Source organism: Lampetra planeri, unplaced genomic scaffold (genome assembly GCF_965212315.1).
Source record: "Lampetra planeri unplaced genomic scaffold, kcLamPlan1.2.h2 scaffold_1130, whole genome shotgun sequence".
NCBI lineage: Eukaryota > Metazoa > Chordata > Hyperoartia > Petromyzontiformes > Petromyzontidae > Lampetra > Lampetra planeri.
Genome location: NW_027613841.1, coordinates 5206 through 29908, shown reverse-complemented (window position 1 = coordinate 29908; position 24703 = coordinate 5206). Strand labels below are relative to the sequence as shown.

The 24703-nt window shown below is 46.5% G+C and overlaps 1 protein-coding gene across 1 annotated transcript; it reads right to left on the bottom strand.

Annotated features, from left to right (window-relative positions):
• Nucleotides 1–1326: 1326 nt before the first annotated feature.
• Nucleotides 1327–24360, bottom strand: LOC144738697 (glutamate receptor ionotropic, NMDA 2B-like; the record flags this gene model as incomplete). The annotated part of the gene is given in 11 exon segments (XM_078621689.1): nucleotides 1327–2323; nucleotides 2325–3751; nucleotides 6091–6329; nucleotides 14444–14631; nucleotides 15850–16010; nucleotides 17029–17258; nucleotides 18779–18904; nucleotides 19014–19167; nucleotides 20754–20925; nucleotides 23940–24145; nucleotides 24238–24360. Coding segments are annotated over 11 exon segments (4023 nt in total), but the record flags the coding sequence as incomplete, so codon positions are not given.
• Nucleotides 24361–24703: the final 343 nt, after the last annotated feature.

The following is a 24703-nucleotide window of genomic DNA, read 5'->3' as shown; positions in this document are numbered from 1 at the left end:
ATACAGCAGCAGCTTTGGTGGTGAACAGGAATCCTTTCTATTGTGGCACTGTGGCTTGTAATCCTACTGTGTGGTGTTTTGTTTTTTTTTCTTTGTTTTGTTTTTTTTTTTTTTTGAGAATGTGTGCAGGAATATAAATCTAATCTACTGAATCATCTGCTGTAGATCGCATCGTAAAATAAAATCTGACATCTCCTTAATCGCCAGGAAGTTTATTATTATCACAAACTCTGCTTATATAACTATAATCCGCTGTGCATTGTTTCATAGTTGTTTTCAGGTGTATTTTGCTCTAAAATCAATGAACGAATTGTTTGCAGGTGGATTTGTCTCCCATAAGAAGAATTCTTGTGTGTAGAAAATCCGTATTAATCCTTTAAGGCACATCTAGCTCTAAATGTGAGATCCATTTGGTACTGCCAGGCAGAGAAACAAGAGGAAACGGCAAATCAGTATGATGATGTTGCTTCTGCAGCTGAAAAAAAGACCTTCGATGCAAAGATTGTAGTACATACAATGTACCTAGTGAATCATGCCTTTCACATACACTTCACAACACTCGAAAATTAGAAAAGTATAAAAACAAAATCAAACCATGAGAAAGAATTCATAGGAAAGAAGAGTCCAAATTACAGCAACCCCCAAATGGTTCACCTGGTCCTCTGTAATATTGGTAAGCTAAGAAACAATTAACATCATACAAATATGCAACATGAACTATTTAAATAAATGAAATTGAAAAACAATCCAAACCGATCATCAATAAACACTGGAATAATATTCAGTAATATTATTAACATTATGAGTACAATTATTATTAGATTACCCTGTGACTTCAACAGAAGCGTTGTTTCTCATTCTTGATTGTGTTACCGTTGCTAAACAAACGTTTTCTTTTGGTGTTCAGGAACTGCAGGAGGAGGGAGGGAAAGACAATGAGCATGTGAAGAGAGAAGAGACTGGAGATTTGATTTCACGTTCACCCTCTCCATCCATTATCCATCTATCCCTCCCTCCCTCCCTACCTCTCTCTTCGCCTAGCTACCTGTTTTTCTGAGCCTTGGAACAGCACCAGAATCCCCTTCTCCCCAAGAACGCACGTTTTACGCCGGACTTTACCACAGCTGAGCCTGCAGTGTCCTCTGTCCAAACTCGTTCCGTTCAGAGGAGCGAGAACAAATCACACAAGTGTCTTCTTGTTCTCTTCACACTGGGAGGTAAATCAGCCTATGTTTTCTCCCCCCCCCCCGCTGGATCCTTTTCTCCATTGCCTTGCTTTTCTTCACCCACTTCACCTTGTGTCTCTTTCCTCCTCTGTCTTCAGCCTCAGACATCGGACTCAATGCTGGAGAGCTTTTCGTAGACGTGTCCATTACTGGCACCATTGAAAGGTCTCTGTCCCTGACCCAAACCTAACGTCTCTCTGCCCCCCGGCAGTAGCTTGTTGGCCCCATGGTGGTTCCCCATGGGCCCTCCCACCCCGCCCAGACACAGCTCTTTGGGGTACCTAGGGGCCACGTTGGACATCACCCCAGCTGTGGCTGATGCAGGCAAATAAGAAGTTGCCCCCATGGAGCCTCGGAAGTCCCCTCCTCCTCGGCTGTTGTTGAGAAGTTGCTGCTGCTGTGGCTGTTGCTGCGGCTGTGGCTTTTTCATGTAGTACGGTTTGGCACCGTGTAAAAGACACTGGTCGTCACCGAAGGTTGGGATGAAGGGGTTCTGGTTCACCTTATCTGGGTAGAGAGATTTAGACAAGGAGTAAGTCCCGGCCCCTCTGCTACCACCATCACCACCAAAGCTCCCACCAACCACCATTGCTCTATCTCGGTCCCTTAGATCTCTCTCCCCCACTGATCGCCGATGCAACCCACCTTCGCCTCCACGGAACAAACTGAAGGAGGAGCCTCCTTTGGACCTATCTCCGCCCATTCCTCCGAACATGGAAGACTCTCTTTCACCCGCATACCTCTCAAACATGTGAGCGTAAGGGCTGGGGCCCTCCATGAAACGGTCTCTGTCTTTCAAGCTGACACTTCGGGGCTGGACAAACTGCGCCGCCATGCCGCCGCCAACCCCTCCCATACGGCCTGCCCCCTCCCTCTGCAGGTCCACAAATGTGTCATATGAGTGCTGCCTCCGTAACACCCTCCCACCTGGTCCTAGCTTCCTGCGCTGTGCCTGAGTTTGTGTTTGGCTAGGTCCTACGCTACTTTTGCCTCCGGCAAACACCATGTTGTTGTCCTCACTGATGTTGTAAAGGTTGCTTGGCTGAATCTTACAGGAGTCACAGCGTTTGCAGGTAGCAGAGCTGGGGCGACTGCTGCTCCCCCCCAACTCCACTAACTGGACATGTTCCTCCTCCTCCTCCTCCTCCTCCTCCTCCTCCTACGCCACCAACACCGTGGTGGCACACACTGTGGCAGTTACGGCACTCCCAGTCACCTCCTGCTATGCCGCCTCCTCCTAGCCCAGAACCTCCCTTCTCCCAGCAGGTGTGAGCCTGTTGCCCTGATGACCCTGAGCCGAGCCCCCCTTTAGACTCCATCTTCTTTCCTTTACCTTTGAGGAAGTCTTCCACAGGCACTAAACTTTTACAGATACCACCACCGCTACCACCGCCCACACCACTTCCCCCACCTCCCCCCTCTTGCTCCCACTTGGCCTTGCCCTCCTTGGAGCGAAACTGATCCGCATAGAAATCCCGCAGGTTGTCTTTGTCTTTGCGGAATAAGTAAGGTGAAGAATTACCCCCTCCACCTCCTCGCTTCCGCTCCAGGGGAGGTGAGACTGTGCGGTGTGCCAGAGGCCCGTGTGGGAAGTGGTGGTGGACAGTGTGGTGGTGGGGTCTCCTCCTGAAGCCGCTGAGCTCTATCTCGTCCTGCTCCCGTCTGCACTTGGCCGAGGCTGGCCTCTTTTTCAGGCTGTCCCTGTACTGTTTACGCCGTTTGTTGTTGCCCTCCAGGTTCCCGTAGGTGACAGTGTGTGTGGAGATATCCGACACGTCGGAGCGGACGTTGCCATCGTCGGCCCCAGAGCCTCCCCCACCCCCACCACAGTACCTGTCATGACCCCCAATGAGCCCCGTGCTAGATGCGCCTCCTTTGAAAGAAAACCTCCCGTACACATTGCTTCCCTTGAACCCAATCTGGTTGGAATCCGCCGGGGGGTGGCCAGCAATCAGGTCAAACTTATTGGTATTCCTGTGAGTCATGGAGGGGCGGGGCTGGGTGGTGAAAATGGGTGCTACCCCTCCCCCTAGACTGTCACAATCAAACATGCCCCCCTCCAATGAGCTAGCACTGCCTAAGCTACGCGGCCTATTGGGCGGGGGGCCGGACGTACCCAGAGCCGAGGCCGGGTGGTGGTGCCGGTAATGGTCCTGGTAGAGGTTGTTGTCCTTCAGGGGCAAGTTCCCAAAAGTCCTTTCCACCTCGCTGATGTAGTCACTGAACATGTTGTCCTCTGGAAGGTAGGGTGGGGCCGACTTGCAGTCTACAGGGTGGTTCACCAGGCTGCGCCGATGCTCTTGGATATCATAAATAGCCGATTCACGACCGCTGTGACTGTATTCCAGGGCGGCGTGTGGAGAACCATTAATGCCCGGAACTGCAGTCATGTCCTTGGCAGTGCGGAGCAACCGCAAGATGTTGGAGTGGGTGTTGTTCATGTTCTTCTTCATTGTGGATGAGGGTGAGTCAATGGTCGACTTGTTTTCCTCAATTTGTACACCGTGGATGCAGCTGTAGATACCCTGGAGCGTGAAAATTGGAGAAGAGTAGGGAGGTAGGGAAACAAGAGAGCAGGTGAGACGGGCCATGGTCAGGAGAAAGAGAAAGACTAAAACGTTTGTCAGTAGTAAAGATGGAGTCCAGAGGGGATCAAACGTTGGAGAGAGGGAGACAAACACCAGACACAACAACAGAGAAAAAGACTGACAGGAGAGAGGGAACGTAGACAGGCAGGCAGAGCGAGGTTAATGCACTGACACGTCCTCACTGACCACCCTCTTGTTTTCACTCTATCAAACAGTAATAGGGGCTGAGTTCATGAATGATTTCTCTCGGGGGAAAAGCACGGACCCTTACAGCTGCTACTCAGACAGAGAGACGGGAGGGAAAAGCGACAGAGCAAATCAAAACAGATCTTTTATTGCTACCAAAAAGGGGTGTGGTCAGCTGCAGTCAGCTGCTCAGATCAATGCTATTTCAAAGGTTCGGCATGTTGTGGGTGTTTATTTTACGTTTGTTGAAACTAAATTCACAATAGGTGGAAACATTTGTGAGTGAAGTCAAACGTGTGTACGTTAATGGAGGCTGAGGGAGAGAGTGCAGTAAATACGAAAGGTCGAGGACAGGCTACCCACCAGCTAATGCGCGGGCCAACATTCCTCAAAGGCATCAACTTGTCAGAAACAGTTTCCATCTGTCTCGTACTCACTTTCCCTGCCGCCAAGGGAGCAACATTCATGAATCTGAATTATCAGCTCGCTTTTCTCTTCTGCCTCAGTTCTGTCTTTGTGTCTGTTTTATCTCTGTTTCCGGGTGCTCGGTGGTATTATCTGCCTTTGTGTCTCTACATCGACAGCTACTCCAGCAGCTGGGACTGGGGAGAGAACAGAGGTTATTTAATCTTTTCTTTTCAGCTCAGCCTTCGTCCCTGTTTCTGGTTTTATCTGTCTATCGTCGCTCTCGTCACTTAACTGCCCCTTAAACACTTTCTGTGTGCCATATATGAACAAATCTTTTGAACGTTTTATCACACGTATGGGACAACGCAGACATTGGACAATGCTTTAAAGCAACAAACAGACTTGGATCATTTTTTAAATAGATGAGGAGGATTTTAAATGGTTCTTATTTTTTTGTTCTTATGTTTTCTACTTCTTCCTATTTTTATTATCCAGACAAACACGACTTGTGGGATTTGTTCTAGACGAAATAAATATGCAGTAATATGTAAATGATATTGGCAAACAGAAACGCCCTCATCATGAACACTCAGTGAGTAAAATCTCATGTAGAGTTCTATGAGCTGAACCTGCATCAGTGACACTGAGACACCTAGTTGTTGGATAAATGTTAATTGACCCGTCTGAGAAGCGTTATGAGAACGCGGTGGCGAGTTCTCCGACATACTCCAACACGCCTTCGGGTCATTGGCTTCAAATGATCCGCTGCTTTCCCATCAGCAACATTTAGTAGAAAAACGGTGGCTTTTCCCTCGGATTACTGGACTGTTGGATTTTGTTTGTCTCGGAGTGATTTTCGAACCAGCTGGTGTCTCTCTGCTGTCCCTCACGTCATCAGCTTTGGCCTATCCCAGTGAAATGAGCCATCGTGCTTGTTGTAAACCGTCCGTGTGTGATACTTGGAAATCTGTCTGGTTATTTTTCACTTTGGAAGCCAGAGAGTTCTCTAAATAGTATTCACTGATTTTCTGATTCTAATAAAACTACCCACCTTCCAAGCATATTAGTGACTAAAAATTGTGTTTTGCTTTTCTTAAGAGACAGCAGAATAGAATAGAAGCAGAATATCTGGCTCACGTGGGTGTGAAGAAATGAGAAAGTTATCTCGAGCTTTTATTTCCTTCATTTTTTAAAAATTATTTTTTTTCATTTTATTTTATTCTCACACTTATTTGTTACATGGCCTTTTTCACCAAAACAAAAAAGTGGGGTTACTGTTTTGTGATCCGATATTATATTTACACTAAATAATTTTCTATAATTTCTTAGCAAAACTGATAAATAATAATAATAATAATAAATAATAAATCATGATTTCAAGTGTAGCATGGTGCCTTGATGCTGGTGCACATGCATCACATTACCTGTGTAGCTCTCATTTCACTGCTGACTGTGTCATTTCCGTTCTAAAGTAGTGAAACCCTGCAGGATTCGGACATTTGTCGTACAGATTTTTTTGTACATCGCTGGATTGTTCCCCAACCCAGCTGCAGAAGCCACAGGTAAGTGAGGTGAGTCATCGTACTTCCCCTGACTGACCCGCCGCGACTCAACCACGGTCGCGTGATCGCGCCGTCAGGAGGGCAAAGGTCACATTCAAAATTAAACACGAGCACACTCACTCGGCTGATGGAGAAGGTGACCCCGGGCTTCCCGGAGCACACGCCCATGAAGCAGAAGCGAAGCTGCCAGTAGAACAAATGCTCGCAGATGAAGGTGATCAGAGACAGAATCATAGCGGCGCCAAGCATGTAGAAGACCCCCGCCATGTTGTCAACGTCCAGCTGGCTGCTCATCACCTCGTTCTTCTCGTTGTGGCAGATGCCTGTCAGCCATAGGGCCTCCAGCTCCTCCATCTCACCTGGAGGAAGGAGGGACAGTGATGCAGATGAGGTGAACGCGTGTTCTCACATGAGTTCGCCCCGTGGCGTCTGACCATGCACGTGTGAGGGAGTCCAAAAAATAAATAGATGAAAAACATGGAGGATTTTTGGATGGAGGGTTGATGCCAAAAACAGCTCAGGTCTCATGTATGTGCAACAAATGTCATGTTGCATTACTTTGAGGGAACGCCCCCCAGAGGATCATGCTCATTAAGAATTACTTATGCAAGGCTAACGCTTCCTTGTTGCGGGGGGAAAAATAAAGCCTGCTGGGAGCCGCCGTCCTCGGGGAGGAAGTGTTCGTGGTCATGTGACAAGTGTTTCCGACCTAAAATGTGTCCGTCTCAGTTCCTGATCCCTGGGGGGCTGCCGTGGGGGGAGGACACATCCAGAGAGATTTGTCTGATTTGCAACGATGGATCGTTTTTGTGTGTGTGTGTGTGTGTGTGTGTGTGTGTGTGTGTGTGTGTGTGATAATGATGTTGATGACACTTGCGTAACACTATTGTGATTTTTTTTTCTTTTTTTGCGAGTGCAGCCATGCTTTCATTTCGAATGAAAAGAAGACGCTTGATTGTGTCACACCGAAAGGATAAGACTGATAAGACATGTGTTTTCTCACATGACGATGTGTTAGCGCCACCTTTAGATACCTTTATGGTTTGTTGAGATGAGATCACCTCCACAATTCAATGGGCTCCTCCTTGGATTGACATCACTGGGACAAAGGTCACGAATAAGCCGCCTGGCTACAGTCCCATACAAATTTACATCATAATGTTCATCAGCAAACTAATAAATAAAATCTATGGTGAAACAGTCATGAATATTGGAATATCAGGCATTTTTGTGTACATTTACTTCAACTGGTGATAAAACCATAACCTCTGATGATCATATTTTATACCTTTCATTTCTACCACAAAGCAAGCAATTGAGAGTTTGCTGTCTTCAAGTGTAAAATAAACATTTTGATGAAATGGTAAATGGTGAAAAAAAAAAAAAAACACTCCCTAAACTATACTTGTCTGAATCTCTCTCCTCCGTCTTTAGCCTGTCCTCCTCCATTCCTCTGCTCCTGTAGCTGTCCTGCTTCCCTCTGCACAAACATTCCTATGTGGATTCTAAGAGGAAGTGACAGACATGCATCGATGAGTCTGATGCCCTAACCTGGACTAACGTCTGAGCGCTGACTCGTCTCCGTAGCGGAAGCAGCGTATGTATGTATGATGTGTGTGGAACATGATGTTCTTCTGGTAGACGAGGCAGATGCGTTCAAACATGGACACAGCCATGTGTCACATACACACACTCGACATAAAACAGTCCAGTTTGTGTACATCGGCGTCTGTGTGTGTCCAGCTCTGAATCCATCTGGCGTTTTCCCATCTGATCCAAGGTGACTGTTCTCTTGAGTCTGCACTGACCCCTTCATCCATCACCGGCCTCAGGACGGCGACCAACAGCTCAGTGTCAGCCGGAGCAGGCTCTCTGAAGGTGAGATACTCAAAAAAATGAAATTTCTTTTATTTATTTCACCTCGAGCTTTTCTGGAGAAGTCTGTTACAAGTAATATTATTATTATTATTTTTTTTATTTTACTTTCCCTTTTTTCACATCACTATGTTCAGTCATTTTCATATATGTTGTGATATTATTGCTACTTTTCTGCCAGGTCAGCTGACTGAATAAATAGGATATGTAATCAAAAGCTAAACTTTTGAGAAAATACCTAATATTAAAATAAAGAAAGAAATATCATCGTGAATTATGTATTTTAATGATGTATTTTTATGTATTTGTTTGTGTTAAATTTAATTGAATGAACTTACATGAATAAAACATGAATGAACTGGTCAATCTGTAACACAAAATAATAATTATTCATAAAACTAAATAAAATATGAGGGTGTGAGATCTAAATCTGATGAATTTATAGAAGATAACTGACTTTTCCTTTTATATTCTGGCCAATCATCATGTGTATAATTGGTAGATCTAAAGCTTTAGGATGAGATAAAAATCCTCTCACTTCATTGCAGCAGCTGGAGCGTTTTTGATTGGTGTTATATGTTGGCGGGTGGCCTTTCATGTGCCTGTAGCCAATCTGTCGCTGTTAATGAGAGTCGCCCGTCCTCGGCGTCCTACAAGAACCGTCCACGTCCGTTTACGACCAGAACGCTTTGAAATGGACGTAGAAAAGAAAAGGCCACACACGTCATGTGACCACCGATCTCAGCAGGCTCAGTGCTCTCAACATCACGGAGCAGCGGCTCGATGCCAAGGCCCTTGCGGATCACCGCACCCATCTGAGTGACGCCAGCCCCCCCTTGGCCTTCTTTGGGTCACTACGCAAAACACACAATAACTGCGTCTGGCCGTAGCCGAACTGTCCAGACTGTTGGCAGCTGTGTGTATCTTTGTACAGATGGAGTCACCTCTGTCGCTGTTTACTCACGGTGCACAAGCTTGTTGACTGCGCTCAAGACTCATCTCCTCCTCTATGAATATTCATGACGTCCGTGGTATTAACGCCACACTGTTGAAGTGATCCCTCATTTATCAGCCAGCGTGTGTGGTGTGAACGAACACATGTTCAGAGCTGATCAGAGGGAGGATTTGACTTTTAACGTGGCAAACTTCAAGAATGAGAGTAAAAAAAAAGAATAGATGGAAGAAGAAGAAGAAGAAGAAGAAAAAGAAGAACTTGAAGAAGCACCCAAACCTGTTACTGTTAACGGTTGGAGTTGTTTGCTTCGTTTCATAGGGGCTTTCACTCCTAAAGAACCATGTTGGTGTTTTTTTCCCACTGTCTATGTTTGGTCATTGGTTCTGGTTTCACACTGCATTAAGACCAGCGTGTCGGCTGTGTCTCCCTGAACTGGACCCTGATTGGCTGGAAGGAGCAAGCGTATGAGCACCAGAGTGCTGAAATTAGCTAGTTAGCACTGTTTACTGCTTAGCAAAGAATGAGTAAACGCATCGTGACAACGATGCTGTTCCGGTGTTACTACCAGCAGCAGCAACGTCATGGACGATATGGAGCCTAGTTTGGTTATCTGGGACTGGATCACTGTCCTGGTCATGGAAGGTTTATCGTCACAGGCAGGAAAGGAGAAGACGACTGCTAGCTATGCTGTGGGCCACGGCTCCACGCCGAGGGAGGTGTTTGCATCCGGTATTTGACTTCCTGAACTTCCGAAACTTCCTGTTAATGGACAGAAAGTCCAGACTAAAAAAAAAGGCTCAAGTTGAAAAGGCTGAACCGTGGTTCAGTTTGGTCTCTTTTGGGTGGACAAATTTTGGTTCTCTGGTCCAGATCATGGTCCAGGGAACATTTGCATCTGTACGTTTTATGCGGCTCAAGTGGAAAAGTCTGGACCAAACAAGGTAGGTTTTGTACATTCATCCCTGTGGGTCAATAATAAAATATTGTGTGAGCATTGATTGACCTAAAACTGAGTCTAATAAACTGGATTCAAACTTTCAAGATGTTTGGTCTGACTTCTGTCAGTTTTGTGAAACTGAAGGATTTTCCTCATTTCAAGATTAAAACCTCTTTTGCTCTCCTAAGTGGTTCCTCTGAAATCACAAGAAACCCTTTGTCATTCATTCTTTGTGCAGCTGCAGCCCATGCGGCCCGTCACTGCCGCCCTGATGATGGAGGACGGATGCACTGTGCCAAGCTGGCTTAGGCAGATTCTCTCTGCAGGCCGGCAGCGTCAGCGGCTGCTGAGATCTCCCAGCAGGTGCTGTGCCGTCACCATAACAAGCAGCGACCACCCTCTGAGCTGACCCGAAGCTACGACGGAGGACAGACGAGACCTGACTCTTCATCATCCAACCCCCCACACTTGGAAAACAAAGGGAGCACCAAATCAAACGTTACAGGACAGAAGACAAGACGTGCTTTGTAGCGGCAGATCTGTCTATAATATTAAATAACCTTCATCTATGCGTACGTCTGGAAGCTACAGTTGCAGCAGCTTCACTAAACACTGACAAATGAAATCACCGGTCCAGGGATTTCACATTTGTTGATGCAGTTGTGGAAAACTTCAACCAAGTTGGTGTTTTTTTCCCACTGTCTATGTTTGATCATTGGTTCTGGTTTCACACTGCATTAAGACCAGCGTGTCGGCTGTGTCTCCCTGAACTGGACCCTGATTGGCTGGAAGGAGGAAGCGTATCAGCCGACAGGGGACACAGGGCGCTCTGTAGGACCAAACCTGAGGTCAACATCGTCACTGTTATCAGTGGAAAAACAACTCACTTCACTACCAACGTTGGTGTTTTTGTTCTACTGTCTATGTTTGATCCTTGGTTTGGATTTCACACTGCATAAATATCAGCGGCCAAAATGATGCACAAATGTTAAGGATATATAGTTTGGTCTGTAGGTCTGTAGTTTGTCTGTAGGCCTATTTTTTGTCTATAGTAAGTCTATAGGTCTATGGTTTGTCGATCGTAGGTCTATAGTTTGTCTATAGGTCTATAATTTGTCTATAGTAAGTCTATAGTTGGTCTATAGTAAATCTATAGGTCTATAGTTTGTCTATAGTAAATCTATAAATCTGTGGTTTGTCTATCGTAGATCTACAGTTTGTCTATAGGTCTATAATTTGTCTATAGTAAGTCTATAGGTCTATGGTTTGTCTATCATAGGTCTATAGTTTGTCTATAGGTCTGTAATTTGTCTATAGTAAGTCTATAGGTCTATGGTTTGTCTATCATAGGTCTACAGTTTGTCTATAGGTCTATAATTTGTCTATAGTAAGTCTATAGTTTGTCTATAGTAAGTCTATAGGTCTATGGTTTGTCTATCATAGGTCTACAGTTTGTCTATAGGTCTGTAATTTGTCTATAGTAAGTCTATAGGTCTATGGTTTGTCTATCGTAGGTCTATAGTTTGTCTATAGGTCTGTAATTTGTCTATAGTAAGTCTATAGGTCTATGGTTTGTCTATCGTAGGTCTATAGTCGTCAGGGTTGTCAGTTGTGTTTTGGGTTTTTTTGTGTTCAGTCTGTCCTTCCTCCTCCTCCCTCTTCCCTCTGTTTGGCAGTGGAGGTGTGACCAGGCTGATTGTGGAGCAACAGGTGCACCTGACTCTCACCAGCGTGCTGATTGCTCCTGGTTTTAAGCTGCTCTGGCCTCACCCCACTGCCAGTTTGTGTTTCCATGCCAGACTCTCAGCCATTTTCTCCTGCGTTCGTTGCCTCGCTCGTATTATTCTCGTTCTCGTTTTCTCATTCCTCCTTCGTGCGCGATTTCAGTTTTTTCGACTCTCCTGTATTTGTGGAGCTCTTTTCGTTTTCGGGTTTTCTTCCTGCCCTTGTGGCTTCATTTTTATTTCTGTGTAGTTCTTCTCCTGCCCGCTCGCCACGGTGCAGTGATTTTCTGTTTATTGGCTGATTTTGTGTTTGTTGGTTCTTGTGCCCGTTTGTTACCTGCTTGTGCAAATAAACTGTACGTTTGATCAGCGCATCTTGCTTCCTTGTGTGATTGCTGCTGCATTTTGGATCCACTCCAAACCTCGGGCTCACGCCCTCTTAACAGTACAATCTGGCCACAGTGGATCCAGCAGGGGTTACACAGAAGGAAATGGACACCGCGGTCCAGACCGACTTGCACAACTGGGTTGCCTGGTTCAGACACCATGACCAGGTTCTCATTTCTCTACTGGTGATAACTCAGCAGTTTTCCACACAGGAAAGCCAGCTAGCCACACAGGTGCCTGCCACCCCCGTAGCGCTAGCCTCAGGTCAGTGCCTTGAGGGGCATTAACCCAGACAAACATGTTATGCACGTTCGTCTGGTCCTCCAGAGACTCCTGGAGAACAGGCTGTTCGTCAAGGCTGAGAAGTGTGCGTTCAACCAGTCCTCCATCCAGTTCCTGGGCCATATTATAGAAAAGGGACAGATTAAAGCTTGTCCCATACAGGTTAAAGCCGTTGCTGACTGGCCCACTCCTGCCAACAGGAAACAACTACAGAGGTTCTTGGTGTTTGCTAATTTCATTGTAGGTCCCTAGTTTGTCTACAGAAGGTCTATGGTATGTCTCTAATAGGCCTACAGTTTGTCTATAGTAGGTCTATAGGTCTACAGTTTGTCTACAGTATGTCTCTAGTTGGTCCACAGTGGGGCTATAGTTTGTTAATAGGTCTATAGGATGTCTCTAATAGGCCTACAGTTTGTCTATTGTAGGTCTATAGGTCTATGGTAGGTCTATAGTAAGTCTATAGGTCTATAGTTTGTCTATAGTAGGTCTATAGTTTAATAGGTCTATAGGATGTCTCTAATAGGCCTACAGTTTGTCTATGATTGGTCTACCGTTTGTCTATGGGTCTATAGTTTGTCTACAGTAGGTCTATTGTTTGTTAATAGGTCTATAGGATGTCTATAGTAGGTCTATCGGTGTATGGTAGGTCTATAGTAAGTCTATAGGTCTACAGTAGGTCTATAGTTTGTCTATAGGTGTATAGTTTGTCTATAGTAGGTCTCTAGTTGGTCCACAGTGGGGCTATAGTTTGTCTATAGGTCTATAGTTTGTCTATAGTAGGTCTATAGGTCTCTAGTAGGTCCACAGTGGGGCTATAGTTTGTCTATAGGTCTATAGTTTGTCTATAGCCGGTCTATAGGTCTATAGTCGGTCTCTAGTAGGTCCACAGTGGGGCTATAGTTTGTCTATAAGTCTATAGTTTGTCTATAGGTCTATAGTTTGTCTATAGTAGGTCTATAGGTCTCTAGTAGGTCCACAGTGGGGCTATAGTTTGTCTATAAGTCTATAGTTTGTCTATAGCCGGTCTATAGGTCTATAGTCGGTCTCTAGTAGGTCCACAGTGGGGCTATAGTTTGTCTATAGGTCTATAGTTTGTCTATAGGTCTATAGTTTGTCTATAGTCGGTCTATAGGTCTCTAGTAGGTCCACAGTGGGGCTATAGTTTGTCTATAGGTCTATAGTTTGTCTATAGTAGGTCTATAGGTCTCTAGTAGGTCCACAGTGGGGCTATAGTTTGTCTATAGGTCTATAGTTTGTCTATAGGTCTATAGTTTGTCTATAGGTCTATAGTTTGTCTATAGTCGGTCTATAGGTCTCTAGTAGGTCCACAGTGGGGCTATAGTTTGTCTATAGGTCTATAGTTTGTCTATAGTCGGTCTATAGGTCTATAGTCGGTCTCTAGTAGGTCCACAGTGGGGCTATAGTTTGTCTATAGGTCTATAGTTTGTCTATAGTCGGTCTATAGGTCTATAGTCGGTCTCTAGTAGGTCCACAGTGGGGCTATAGTTTGTTTATCTGTAGGTCCATAGTTTGGTCGATATCATTTAGTCCATCAATATATAGACCAGGACAGAAGTAGAGAAGTGTTCATACGGGGAAGAGAGCTTGCAAAGGTCTTTGTAGCTGCAGCTCTGTGTAAAATATGAAATAACCAGATCCTGATCTTCATCTCTGTCTTAGTCTGGAAGCTTCAGTTGCTGCTCGTAACAGGCAACTTCACTAAGCACTGAACAAATTAAATCACCAGTTGAGTCGACTCCCATTTGTTGATAACTAGATAGATAGATATATGGATACATGGAAAGACAATAATGGTCACATCTAAAGATAAAATATTCATAAAACTAAAAGAATAATAAAAGCCTCAAAAAAGACTAGAAGAATAATATATGTATCATTATATCTGAGAACATAAGGACGCTCAGAGTGAGTGGTGAATAAATAACACATATGTACATGAATACATCTGAGAACAGACGTGTCGACCGGCAATAAATACAACTAAAGAAAAGAACAAATGTAGTTTTGATCCCTTGAAGCGCTCCTCTTCAAACCTTTTTTACATCGTGTTCCAGTGACTGAACACAATAGATCTATTTCACACATTTTATGAAGTCAGAATTAATGATGTTTGCCCATGTGTGCAGGTTAAACCACAAACTCAAACATGTTTGCTGCTGTGCACGTGAGGCTGTAACCAGTGAGAGAAAAGCCTGATGAGCTATGATGTCACACTCTGGATTACATCTGTTGAAATTCCTTCACATTAAGAGGCGTTCAAATGCAAGTAAGCATACGTATAAACAAGCCTACCGTCTCCAAACAGCATGAGGATGGCCAGGTCCACGGCCCGTTTCCAGCCCGAGTCTTTCTGGATGGCGATGCCGTAGCCCGTGGAGGCAAAGACTTTGCCGCTCCCAATGGTGACCAGCTTACAGCCCTCGTCTCTGCCGGCCATGTAGTTCAACACAGCGGCGTCGTAGATGAAGGCATCCAGTTTTCTACAGAACGCAGCAGAAAGTACAGAAGGGAAATGTATGAGAAACAAACACACATGATGCGCTGTAGTACTAAGTGAATTAAAAAAAACTGCATGAGCAGAGCAGAAAAGACAGGAACTGGACATGAAGAGAAAATAATGTGTCGTGTCCTTCTACTTTCTTTCATAAATTGTGGCCTTTTTCAGTGGATGTGTCGTATGCGCCGTACTCTTCGTACACGCCGTACCTTCAGTATGCATATACCCTCTGTACACTCTGTACTATCCGTAAGCGCCGTACACTCTGTATACGCCATGGCCTCTATATGTGCTGTACCCTCCATACCCTCAGTACGCAATGTACCCTCAGTACACGCTGTACCCTGCATACCCTCCGTACTCTCTGTACCCTCCATACCCTGCGTACCCTCCGTACATGCTGTACCCTCCGTACCCTGCGTACCCTCCATACCCTCCATACATGCTGTACCCTCCGTACCCTTCATACCTTCCGTACCCTCCGTACCCTTCGTAACCTCTGTACCCGCCGTACCCTCCGTAGATGCTGTACCCTGCGTACCCTCCATACATGCTGTACCCTGCGTACCCTCCGTACATGCTGTACCCTCCGTACCCTGCGTACCCTCCGTACATGCTGTACCCTCCGTACAGCCGTAGCGGTGTGTCTTCTCTTGTAGCTAGGATACCAGTGGGTGATTTGACAGATAAATCTTGACAGACTCCAGCTTGGTGAAAAACTTGCATTAAACAGCGCCCCGGGTCTCTACCAGCCTCTGTGGGTCAAATCTCACCAAACACTGTAGCCGCTTTGCATTTTTAATTCTCCCGTGGTGTTTGATGAGAACATTGGATGGCAGGAGGAGATGAGCAAAGTGGGAAAAGAAAATATAAGTTAGTTTTCAGAGGCTGAGAGACACAGACAGAGAGACTGAACATTAGCCAGCGTTCAGCAACAACGGGCTGAGCTGCTATTCTGGGCAGCAGTGGCAGGCAGCTTCACTGGCTGCCCACCCACATCGCCCAGAATCATCTCTCCTCCTCTGTCTCCCTCCTTTAGTTCATCACCATCTTTTCTTCGCATTGCATCAGCCCAGGACCTCACAGCTCTATAACACCCCTTTTTTCTCCCCTCTGAGATCCTTTCATCTCCCACCCTGCCTTCCCTCACATCCCCTGGCCTTCTCTCCCTCCTCCTCCTCCTCCTTCTCCTCCTCCTCACCCGGTTTTCAGACTGTACAGGGCTTCATCGACGTTCTTCTGGTGGAAGCTCGTCATGTAGGTATGCATGTCCCGGTAGTTGTTGCGGATGTTGCGCTCCGTACTCCCATTGGGCACTGTGCCAAACCTGAATGGCGGTGAGAACTCGTTAGGCTTCTGGAACTGTTGTGGAGGGGAGGGGGGGTTTTCCGGAAACGAAACCACACAGAGAAAATGACAGAGGAGTGCTCGTTAGCATGGAAAAGGCACTGAGTCGCATCAAATGTCCTTTAATGCTCTGCTGGGCAGGAGCACAGAAGTATGCTTTTGGAAGCTTAAATGAACTAAATGCTCAGTTGTGTTCAAAAGAGGGAAAGATAAGAGACTCTGAAGGAGGCGTTTATCAAAACCAACTTCCAGCAAACAACTGTCACATATTTGAAGTCAATTAAGAATTTCTCAAACGCTTGACACAAATAACTGACTCGACACTATGAAATACAGGAGCAGCGATGCTGTCCGTTGCACAAAAATTCACTTCAGTTTATATGCAGTAGCACAGGTCAACTTACCAATGTAAATATTACGAATGTGAGCAATGGCTCCTGTTTCATCTACTCTGTCTTTTCTTGTTTTTGTGAGATCAAATCTATCTATGTTCTTGTCAAACTCATCAATTGATTTGAATTCTACTACGACATCCTAATGTCTATTTGTTACATGTTGCAACGCATATTAACGCATAGCAACGCATACCAACGCATACAAATGCATACTAACGCATACTAATTCATGGCAACAGAATGCAACGCATTTTAACGCATGGCAACGCAACACATCGCAACGCAACACATCGCATCGCAACGCATCGCAACGCAACACAACGCAACGCAACGCATCGCAACGCAACGCAACGCAACGCAACGCAACGCAACGCATCGCATCGCAACATGTGACTTGAATATCGGCATCATGTACAGGACACAGTGGAATGCGCTGGTGAACTGGGATACAAATATGTGTTGGTCAGGCGGAAAACTTTAAAAAATAAATGCATCTTTGCAAAAGGCAAGAAAAAAACAAAACAACAAGTCCCAGGTTAGATGTGAACAATTACAGCATCTCCCCTGAACCTCTGAGAATGCTGCACATGTTCCCACATCTCCAACCCATGACCTCTCACATTATCTTGAATTCACACCTTTTTGTCTGACAGGCCTGACACCTGGTCGACATACTCCTCCTGGATCATGAACGCAGCCAGATTGGCAGTGTAGGAGGCCAGGAAGATGACAGCGAAAAAGGCCCACACTGACACCATAATCTTACTGGTGGTGCCTTTGGGATTCTGCACTGGAACAGAGTTGTTGAAAACCAGACCCCAAAGCAGCCAGACGGCCTTCCCGATGGTGAAAGAGGGACCGCCGGGCTCTGGGAGAGGAGAGAGGACAGAAGGAAGACGTGACTTCTCTCGATCGAAAAACCAATCCGTTTGTCAGCGATTACATGATGTCCACATGGTCCACACCCGCCCGAACACTGTGACAACCAACTGTTAGAGGCTAACTCTGATCCTCCTACTACTATGGCAGTATGACAAGGTAGTAGGAGAGGAGAGAGAGAGAGAGAGGGGGAGAGGAGGGGTGAGATCGGCACAGCAGGCTGCAATTATACCACAGCTGGAGGACAACAGCCTTACACAGCCTGCTGTTTAAATCACACATCGCATACATACACAAAGAATAAGGACGTTCTGACACTGCTGACGTTTAGAGAAGCTCCAAGCAAACGCCATCAGTTTTGTCGCCCTCTGCTCATCTCATCCAGAGTGTTGTGGCAATCAGTCTGGAGTGAATAAAAACCTGACTGAATCTAAAACCGCTGACTCTGACGGGCAAATTGATTTGAGTCTGGACTGGTGTGGCTTTCTTACAGCTGACAAATATTCTCAGTGTGTGAGAATCTACTTAAGTGTATTCACAGGTTGTACAGCCCTGCATGGTGTAATATCACTGTAATTTAAGAACAAAGGATGCCGGGGATTCTCAAGATCAACGGCTGGGTTCTTGTAAATGGCAGCGTCATTAGTGAAGGAGCTTAACTGACTGGAGATAAGTGCGCCAAGTCATTGAGTAGAAAGTTCCAGTGTTCCTAGAGCGCTCAATTAGAGGTGAATGTCAAAAGTCTGTGTTTCTGCCAGGAAAACTGAAACCTGAAGAGGATTGTAGTCATGTAAATGGAATTTTCTTAGCACATTATGCCTGCGTGGAAGATGCTGTAATCGCATTATCAACTGCATTTGGACTTTTTTGCACACACACACACACACACACACACACACACACACACACACACACACACACACACACACACACACACACACACACACACAGCAGATAAAGTGCTATACGACACACATTCTAGCTTCCAGCAAGTGTTGGGATGAACGAAATCGGTGTGACAAGCTGCACAGAGGAGGACTGTTGAACGAGCTGAATCTGTCTGAGTCGACTGGCAGAGAAAGCAAAGAAACACCTCCGAGCAGTTTTATAGAGTTTCAGGTCAAACTCTAGAGGGAAACGCTGACGTACGTAACACAGCACACGTATGTGTGTGTGTGTGTGTGTGTGCATGTAAATGGAATCTTCCATGAGACATGTACGGGGTGTGAGGCCGATCACATAACCATGTCAGTCCACAGCCATCGGATGTGTTGGAAACCAGCTGCAAGTCCATAAAAATACATGAAAGACAACAGACATAAATCAAAAAAAAACAAAAAACGACAGGTGCATGAGTATAAAACAGACCATCTGTACACAAGCACAGAAATAGAACTCCCATATAAACATTGTTCAGAAAAAGGTCCCCTCGCCCCGTCGCCGTGACCCTCCCGTGACCCTCCCGTGACCCTCCCGTGACCTTTCCAGGTTGGATCTCATGTATCTCACCTCGGCCGTCTGCCAGACAGCGATTGTAGCCCACCGGGCTGAAGTACTCAAACACGAACACGGCCACGGCCGACACGATGAGCAGCATCACAAACATCATCACCCACACGTCGGCACTGAAGGGCTCTGGAACACATGGGGGTGGGCGGGTGGGGGAGGGGGTTCATCATCGTCATTTCACTTTATTGTCAAATGTGACTGGACGAACATCGGCACCATTTGCATGTGTGCTCACCTAAAAAAGCAGAGGGGGAGACGGTCCCGTTGCTACGGGAGACCATGACGCTGATCCCCGTTTCGATGAACGGCACGGAGAAGTCAATGACCTCCGACCTCTCCTCGTTGATAGTGAGCGAACCGACCGCCATGTGCGCGTTCTTCAGCACCACCTGATGGTGGAACACAGAGACAGACAGAGACGTGTGAGGAGCTGGAGCCACAGAAGTCACACACACACACACACACACACACACACACACTCGCCAGTGTGTTCAGGTAAATTCAGCCTGAAGTTCCTGAAACATGAAGTCATGAAAAGAAATGGAGCACAAAAGACGGCTGTTCCACAGTGAGCGGATTTCTCAGAGAACAGCTCTTCCTCTTCTCCTGGACTTCTTGAGACATAATGGAACTTTCCCTTTTTTATTTTTAAGCACCTCAAGCACTTTTTTGTCTCAGTGCATTTGCACCGTGTTTACAGAGGTTACGTCTGGTTGCTACGCAACGATGTTCACTGTAATTCATCATTCATTTATTTCAACAGTCAACGTATCGTCACACCTGCTTTCTTGGCCATTTAAGAACAAGGACCGATGGAATGATGCATTCAATGGTTGTTGTTTTTCTTGGGGTGTGGCGTTTGAGGTCTTTAAACCCCCCCCCCCCTACGAGCACCTGTCGGCCTGTCTACACCTCTCTCTCTCTCTGGGATTAGAAGCCTCTCGGTCATTCTCCCTCCGTTGCTCGGAGCCGATCCCAGCCTCGCCTCCGGCCATCTTGTCAGGGACGATGGATGATGCGACAGACACAGTCAAACACGTTCTGATAATATAATGACAACGATCACAGAGGTTAATTCCTGTGAGTTCCTGTCAGTCGTGGTACTAATGTGATATATATGCAATGAAATGTGAAAACAGAGTATAAGAAAGGGTGGATCCTTTCTTTTATTCTTATATTTCTTATGTTGTTATGATGATGATCATCATAGAAGGGACATCAAGTTCTTCTCTGAGCTGAAGAGGGGGAAGTCAAAAATCTATGCGATGTTCCCTCAACGGATTCCTCAGTCGTAACGAAAACCACTGTGAAGTGTCACGAGAAGTTCAAGTACACTATGAATCGAGTTCAGCACGTTTCCGTGTCTTCAGGGAGCCACATTAGAAACATGGACCTGATGTCTGGCAGCTTCTTAAAGCTCCTCCTCCTCATCGCAAACGTCATCATCATCAGCACCGATCAGTTAGAACTAATCAATCACCAATAATAAATCACAGGCCACGGGGTCTTAACACGATAGATAAAGTGTTTGTTTTTTTTAAGACAAGCTGCTGTGTTTCAAACTCTGGAAAGGGGAAAGCAGTCGCTCTCAGGTGACACACACAGACGACATGGAAGCAAAATGGACAATATCAAATAGACATTGAGGATGTAACAGGAGGAACCTGACGAATGTGGTTCCGTTTGGAGCTTTATTTAGACAGCCAGCCGGTTCAATAACATTTATTGCGAGGTCGCCGCAGCAGAAATCTGCCAGCTGTGAAATCCATGATCAGCCTACGCACCAGCAGGTCACGATGAAATCGACCAGCGTGTCACTGAGGTTATTTTCAAGCTGTTCACAAGCGGGCAAAGGTGCTGCTTCTGTCAGCTGTGAGGTTGTTTTATCGAGGAATTCAACTGCGTTTGTGTTCGTGGGGCAAAATAAAAGTGTGTTTGTCTGTTTTCAGAGTGATGGAGTGAAGCACGTCCTCACCTCTCCGACCATGCCGTTCCACGTCCCGTTAACCTTCTTGCCATGTTTGCCGTTGGTGACCAGGTAGAGGTCGTACGTGAACTTCACCGTCTTGGCGATTTTCTTCAGGATGTCGATGCAGAAACCTTTGCAGCAGCGTTTGATGTAGATCCCCGAATCACCTGTCTGGTTGCTGATAGGTGGAAGAGAAGGAAGCAGAAGGAAGCAGAAGGAAGCTTTATTTGGCTTGACAGCGTGTGCTTCAGAAGAGTCTGACCTCTGAGCTCATGTTCTGATCCATGGATGGATCTTGTCACAAACATCAGTACAGATGTGACAGCATCATTACTCCATTACTCCAGGTGACGATGGTATTAACGTACAGAGCTCATGATGAACTGACATACATGTACCCTGGATGAACTCAAGGGGCAGCAGAGTGGTGGCTACGGAGACCACGGAACCCCCCTCTCACTTCAGCAGTGCTTCCCAAAGTGCTGAATCATGCTAATATTGTCCTTGGTGGTCTTAGAGATTTCAGCACTGAACGCAGATTTTAGGAGGATCCAGATGTTTTTACTTGATCAACAGCTTTGATCTGCTGAACATCAGGTGTCACATTCAGTGGGTAAAGAGATCGTGTCCTGCTCCGTCTCAGTGATCGTGTCCTGCTCCGTCTCAGAGATCGTGTCCTGCTCCGTCTCAGAGATCGTGTCCTGCTCCGTCTCAGTGATCGTGTCCTGCTCCGTCTCAGTGATCGTGTCCTGCTCCGTCTCAGTGATCGTGTCCTGCTCCGTCTCAGTGATCGTGTCCTGCTCCGTCTCAGTGATCGTGTCCTGCTCCGTCTCAGTGATCGTGTCCTGCTCCGTCTCAGTGATCGTGTCCTGCTCCGTCTCAGAGATCGTGTCCTGCTCCGTCTCAGAGATCGTGTCCTGCTCCGTCTCAGTGATCGTGTCCTGCTCCGTCTCAGTGATCGTGTCCTGCTCCGTCTCAGAGATCATGTCCTGCTCCGTCTCAGAGATCGTGTCCTGCTCCATCTCAGTGATCGTGTCCTGCTCCGTCTCAGTGATCGTGTCCTGCTCCGTCTCAGTGATCGTGTCCTGCTCCGTCTCAGTGATCGTGTCCTGCTCCGTCTCAGTGATCGTGTCCTGCTCCGTCTCAGAGATCATGTCCTGCTCCGTCTCAGAGATCGTGTCCTGCTCCATCTCAGTGATCGTGTCCTGCTCCGTCTCAGTGATCGTGTCCTGCTCAGTGATCGTGTCCTGCTCCGTCTCAGAGATCATGTCCTGCTCCGTCTCAGTGATCGTGTCCTGCTCCGTCTCAGTGATCGTGTCTTGCTCCGTCTCAGTGATCGTGTCCTGCTCCGTCTCAGTGATCGTGTCCTGCTCCGTCTCTGTTCTCTCTCTTGTCTGTGACTGAAACCAACTGGAATTGTGTCGCGGGAGAACACCATGACTGAACTGACTCCACTATCGTCATCATAGTTTCATATCCTCATTTTTTTTAAAAGGGGTGGGTATACCCCCCCTTTGGCCCCCAAATCAATGCCTATGACTACGACCAATCACAAGAGAACAAGGTGACGTTGTGAGAGAAACCAGTCAATGGAAGGACGGCGATGAAATAAAATGATTTGTTGTCCAACTTGTTGAACTGTTGACTGCTCTTCACCCGCAGCAGCCATCTTTGTTGTGTGCATAAACACTGTCTTTGTCCTGTTAAGCCCCGCCCACTGACAGTTAATCATCCAATGGTTCGTGTCCAGACGGACCTGCAGAGACAATCCACATCTGCTGTGGCTCCAGGTTACTGATACGACTCAACAACACTGATATGGACGTTACTGAAACTGGGAAAAATGCAAAGCTTCATGCGAACTCCAGTGTGAGGCTAAGGTCAAATGTGTTTGTTGTTGGGTTTGGTTTCAGTGTGTTTTCTTTTCACTCAAGGGTGTTTTGACCTCCATTCACAGACAGCGGCTGGATTTTGGATTCAGTTCATGCCCGTTCACAACCCTCGCGCTTACGAAGATAACGGGTCCATGTACCCACGGAACAATGGTGGCGGTTGTTATCTGTCCGTTGACTAATGCCGTGTCCACGTGTGTGTGCGTTTCTGTGCTAACAAAGTCCTGAACATACACAGCCGCTCTGATTTGGCTCGTGGAGTATTTGCGGCTGAAAAGAAATCCTGCATATTATCTGAGGCATTATGGTCCCTGAGCGGTGTACGTGAGGTGAGGGAGGATGAGACCGACAAAGGGGCAGGAAGAGGGAGCGGAGAGCAAAGAGACTCGGGGAAGTAGTAGAAATAACAGGGTCAGAGATCCGTCAATAAACCAACCAGTGAGCCATAAGATGTAGGACACGCTCAGGAGGGTTGAGGAAGGCCAACGAGGAAAATTCATTACCTCGCAGCAAAGACGTCTAACGGGTGAAGAGGCGAACGAGAGGGACGGGAACAGAAAGAAACGGAGGCAATGAGGTAGTTTACGGGGAAGACAAAGGAACTGCTGCAAGATAATGAGGAAAAAAGAGGCAACAAATGGCGACAGATGTAATTAATGGCCTCCCTCGTCCACGTTTTACTTTCCTTTATCTACATGATTCCAGTTTGCAGTTGCATTATGCTAAATTGCAGTCGAACGGTGCTTTTATAAACCACGTGGTCATTTGTTAGGTGTGATGACTCTCGGCAGTGAGCTTTGTGACCTCCCAGAACTGGGCTTTCCGCTCTGTGGAACCCCCAACTGTCACTGATTCAGTCAAACGTGGCGTGAAAACGTGGTCTTGGGCCTTTCGCATTGTTTGTATTTGTTTTGTAACACATTCATTCATTCATCTGTCTCCTGGTGCTGTGGTTGTGGGTCGCGGTGGTGCTAGCGCTGATCCCAGCTGTCAGCGGGTGGACAGCAGGGCTCACTGAGGGGTCCACAGGCTATGGGAGCCTGGAGTACCTGGAGAGAACCCAAGCAGACACGGGGAGAGCATGCAAACGCCACAGAGCAATGAAACCGGGGACTTTCTTGCTATGAGGCGACGATGCTAACCAATGCACCATGTGCCACCTGGTACAACTACAATTTATTACTAAATAAAAGCACGTCGATTTGATTTTCAGAATACAACATCAGGTCGTTTGCTTCTTAGAGACAAAAACCTCAGGTTGAAACAATTCCAATGTTCAGAACTGCAGATGAGGTGTCACCTGAGTTTGAGCTGCTTGCGGCAGGGCACCGTGTTCCTCATGCAGGTCCCGCTGAGCGGATCCACGTCCTCAACGATGACAAACGGCGCCTCCTCCAGAGTCACGATGGACAGGTGGTCCTCCCGCTCCTCCGCTGCTGAGTACAGCTCAAAGCGGGGCCAGACGTGGTACCTCATCGTCAGAGAGCCTCTCTCCCACTTGCCAACCTGCACGAGTGAGCGGGGGAGATGATACAGAGTGTAACAGGCAATTGAACAAAAACCACAAGTGACTGAACATCAGCACATCCAGTATTTACCCTGTCCCACTGCCGGTCCTTGTCGAGGAGAATGATGACCAGTTTGGGGAACATCTGATGGCCCTCCTCACTAAATGAAAGGTTGCGGCCTTCAAATGTCACATTCATCACGTACCTGACAATCAGAGGTCACATGTCAATAAACAATCTGCCGGGAAGAACTTTTTAAAGTATTTGTTCCGTCATTCGTCTTCTCCTGTTGCTCTGGTTACGAGCCACGTTTTGTGCTGGAGCTGACCCTGACGTGGCAGACGACCATCCACACTGACATTCACATCTAATTAGTAATTTAGTAATTTAGAGAAACCAACTAACTTTAGCATGCTTCAGGAAGTAGGAGGAAGATGGAGGACCTGGAGAGAACCCACACAGACTGGGTGAGCAGGAAAATTCCACACAGACAGATCCCCAGACCAGGAAATGTTATATTATATTATATTATATTATATTATATTATATTATATTA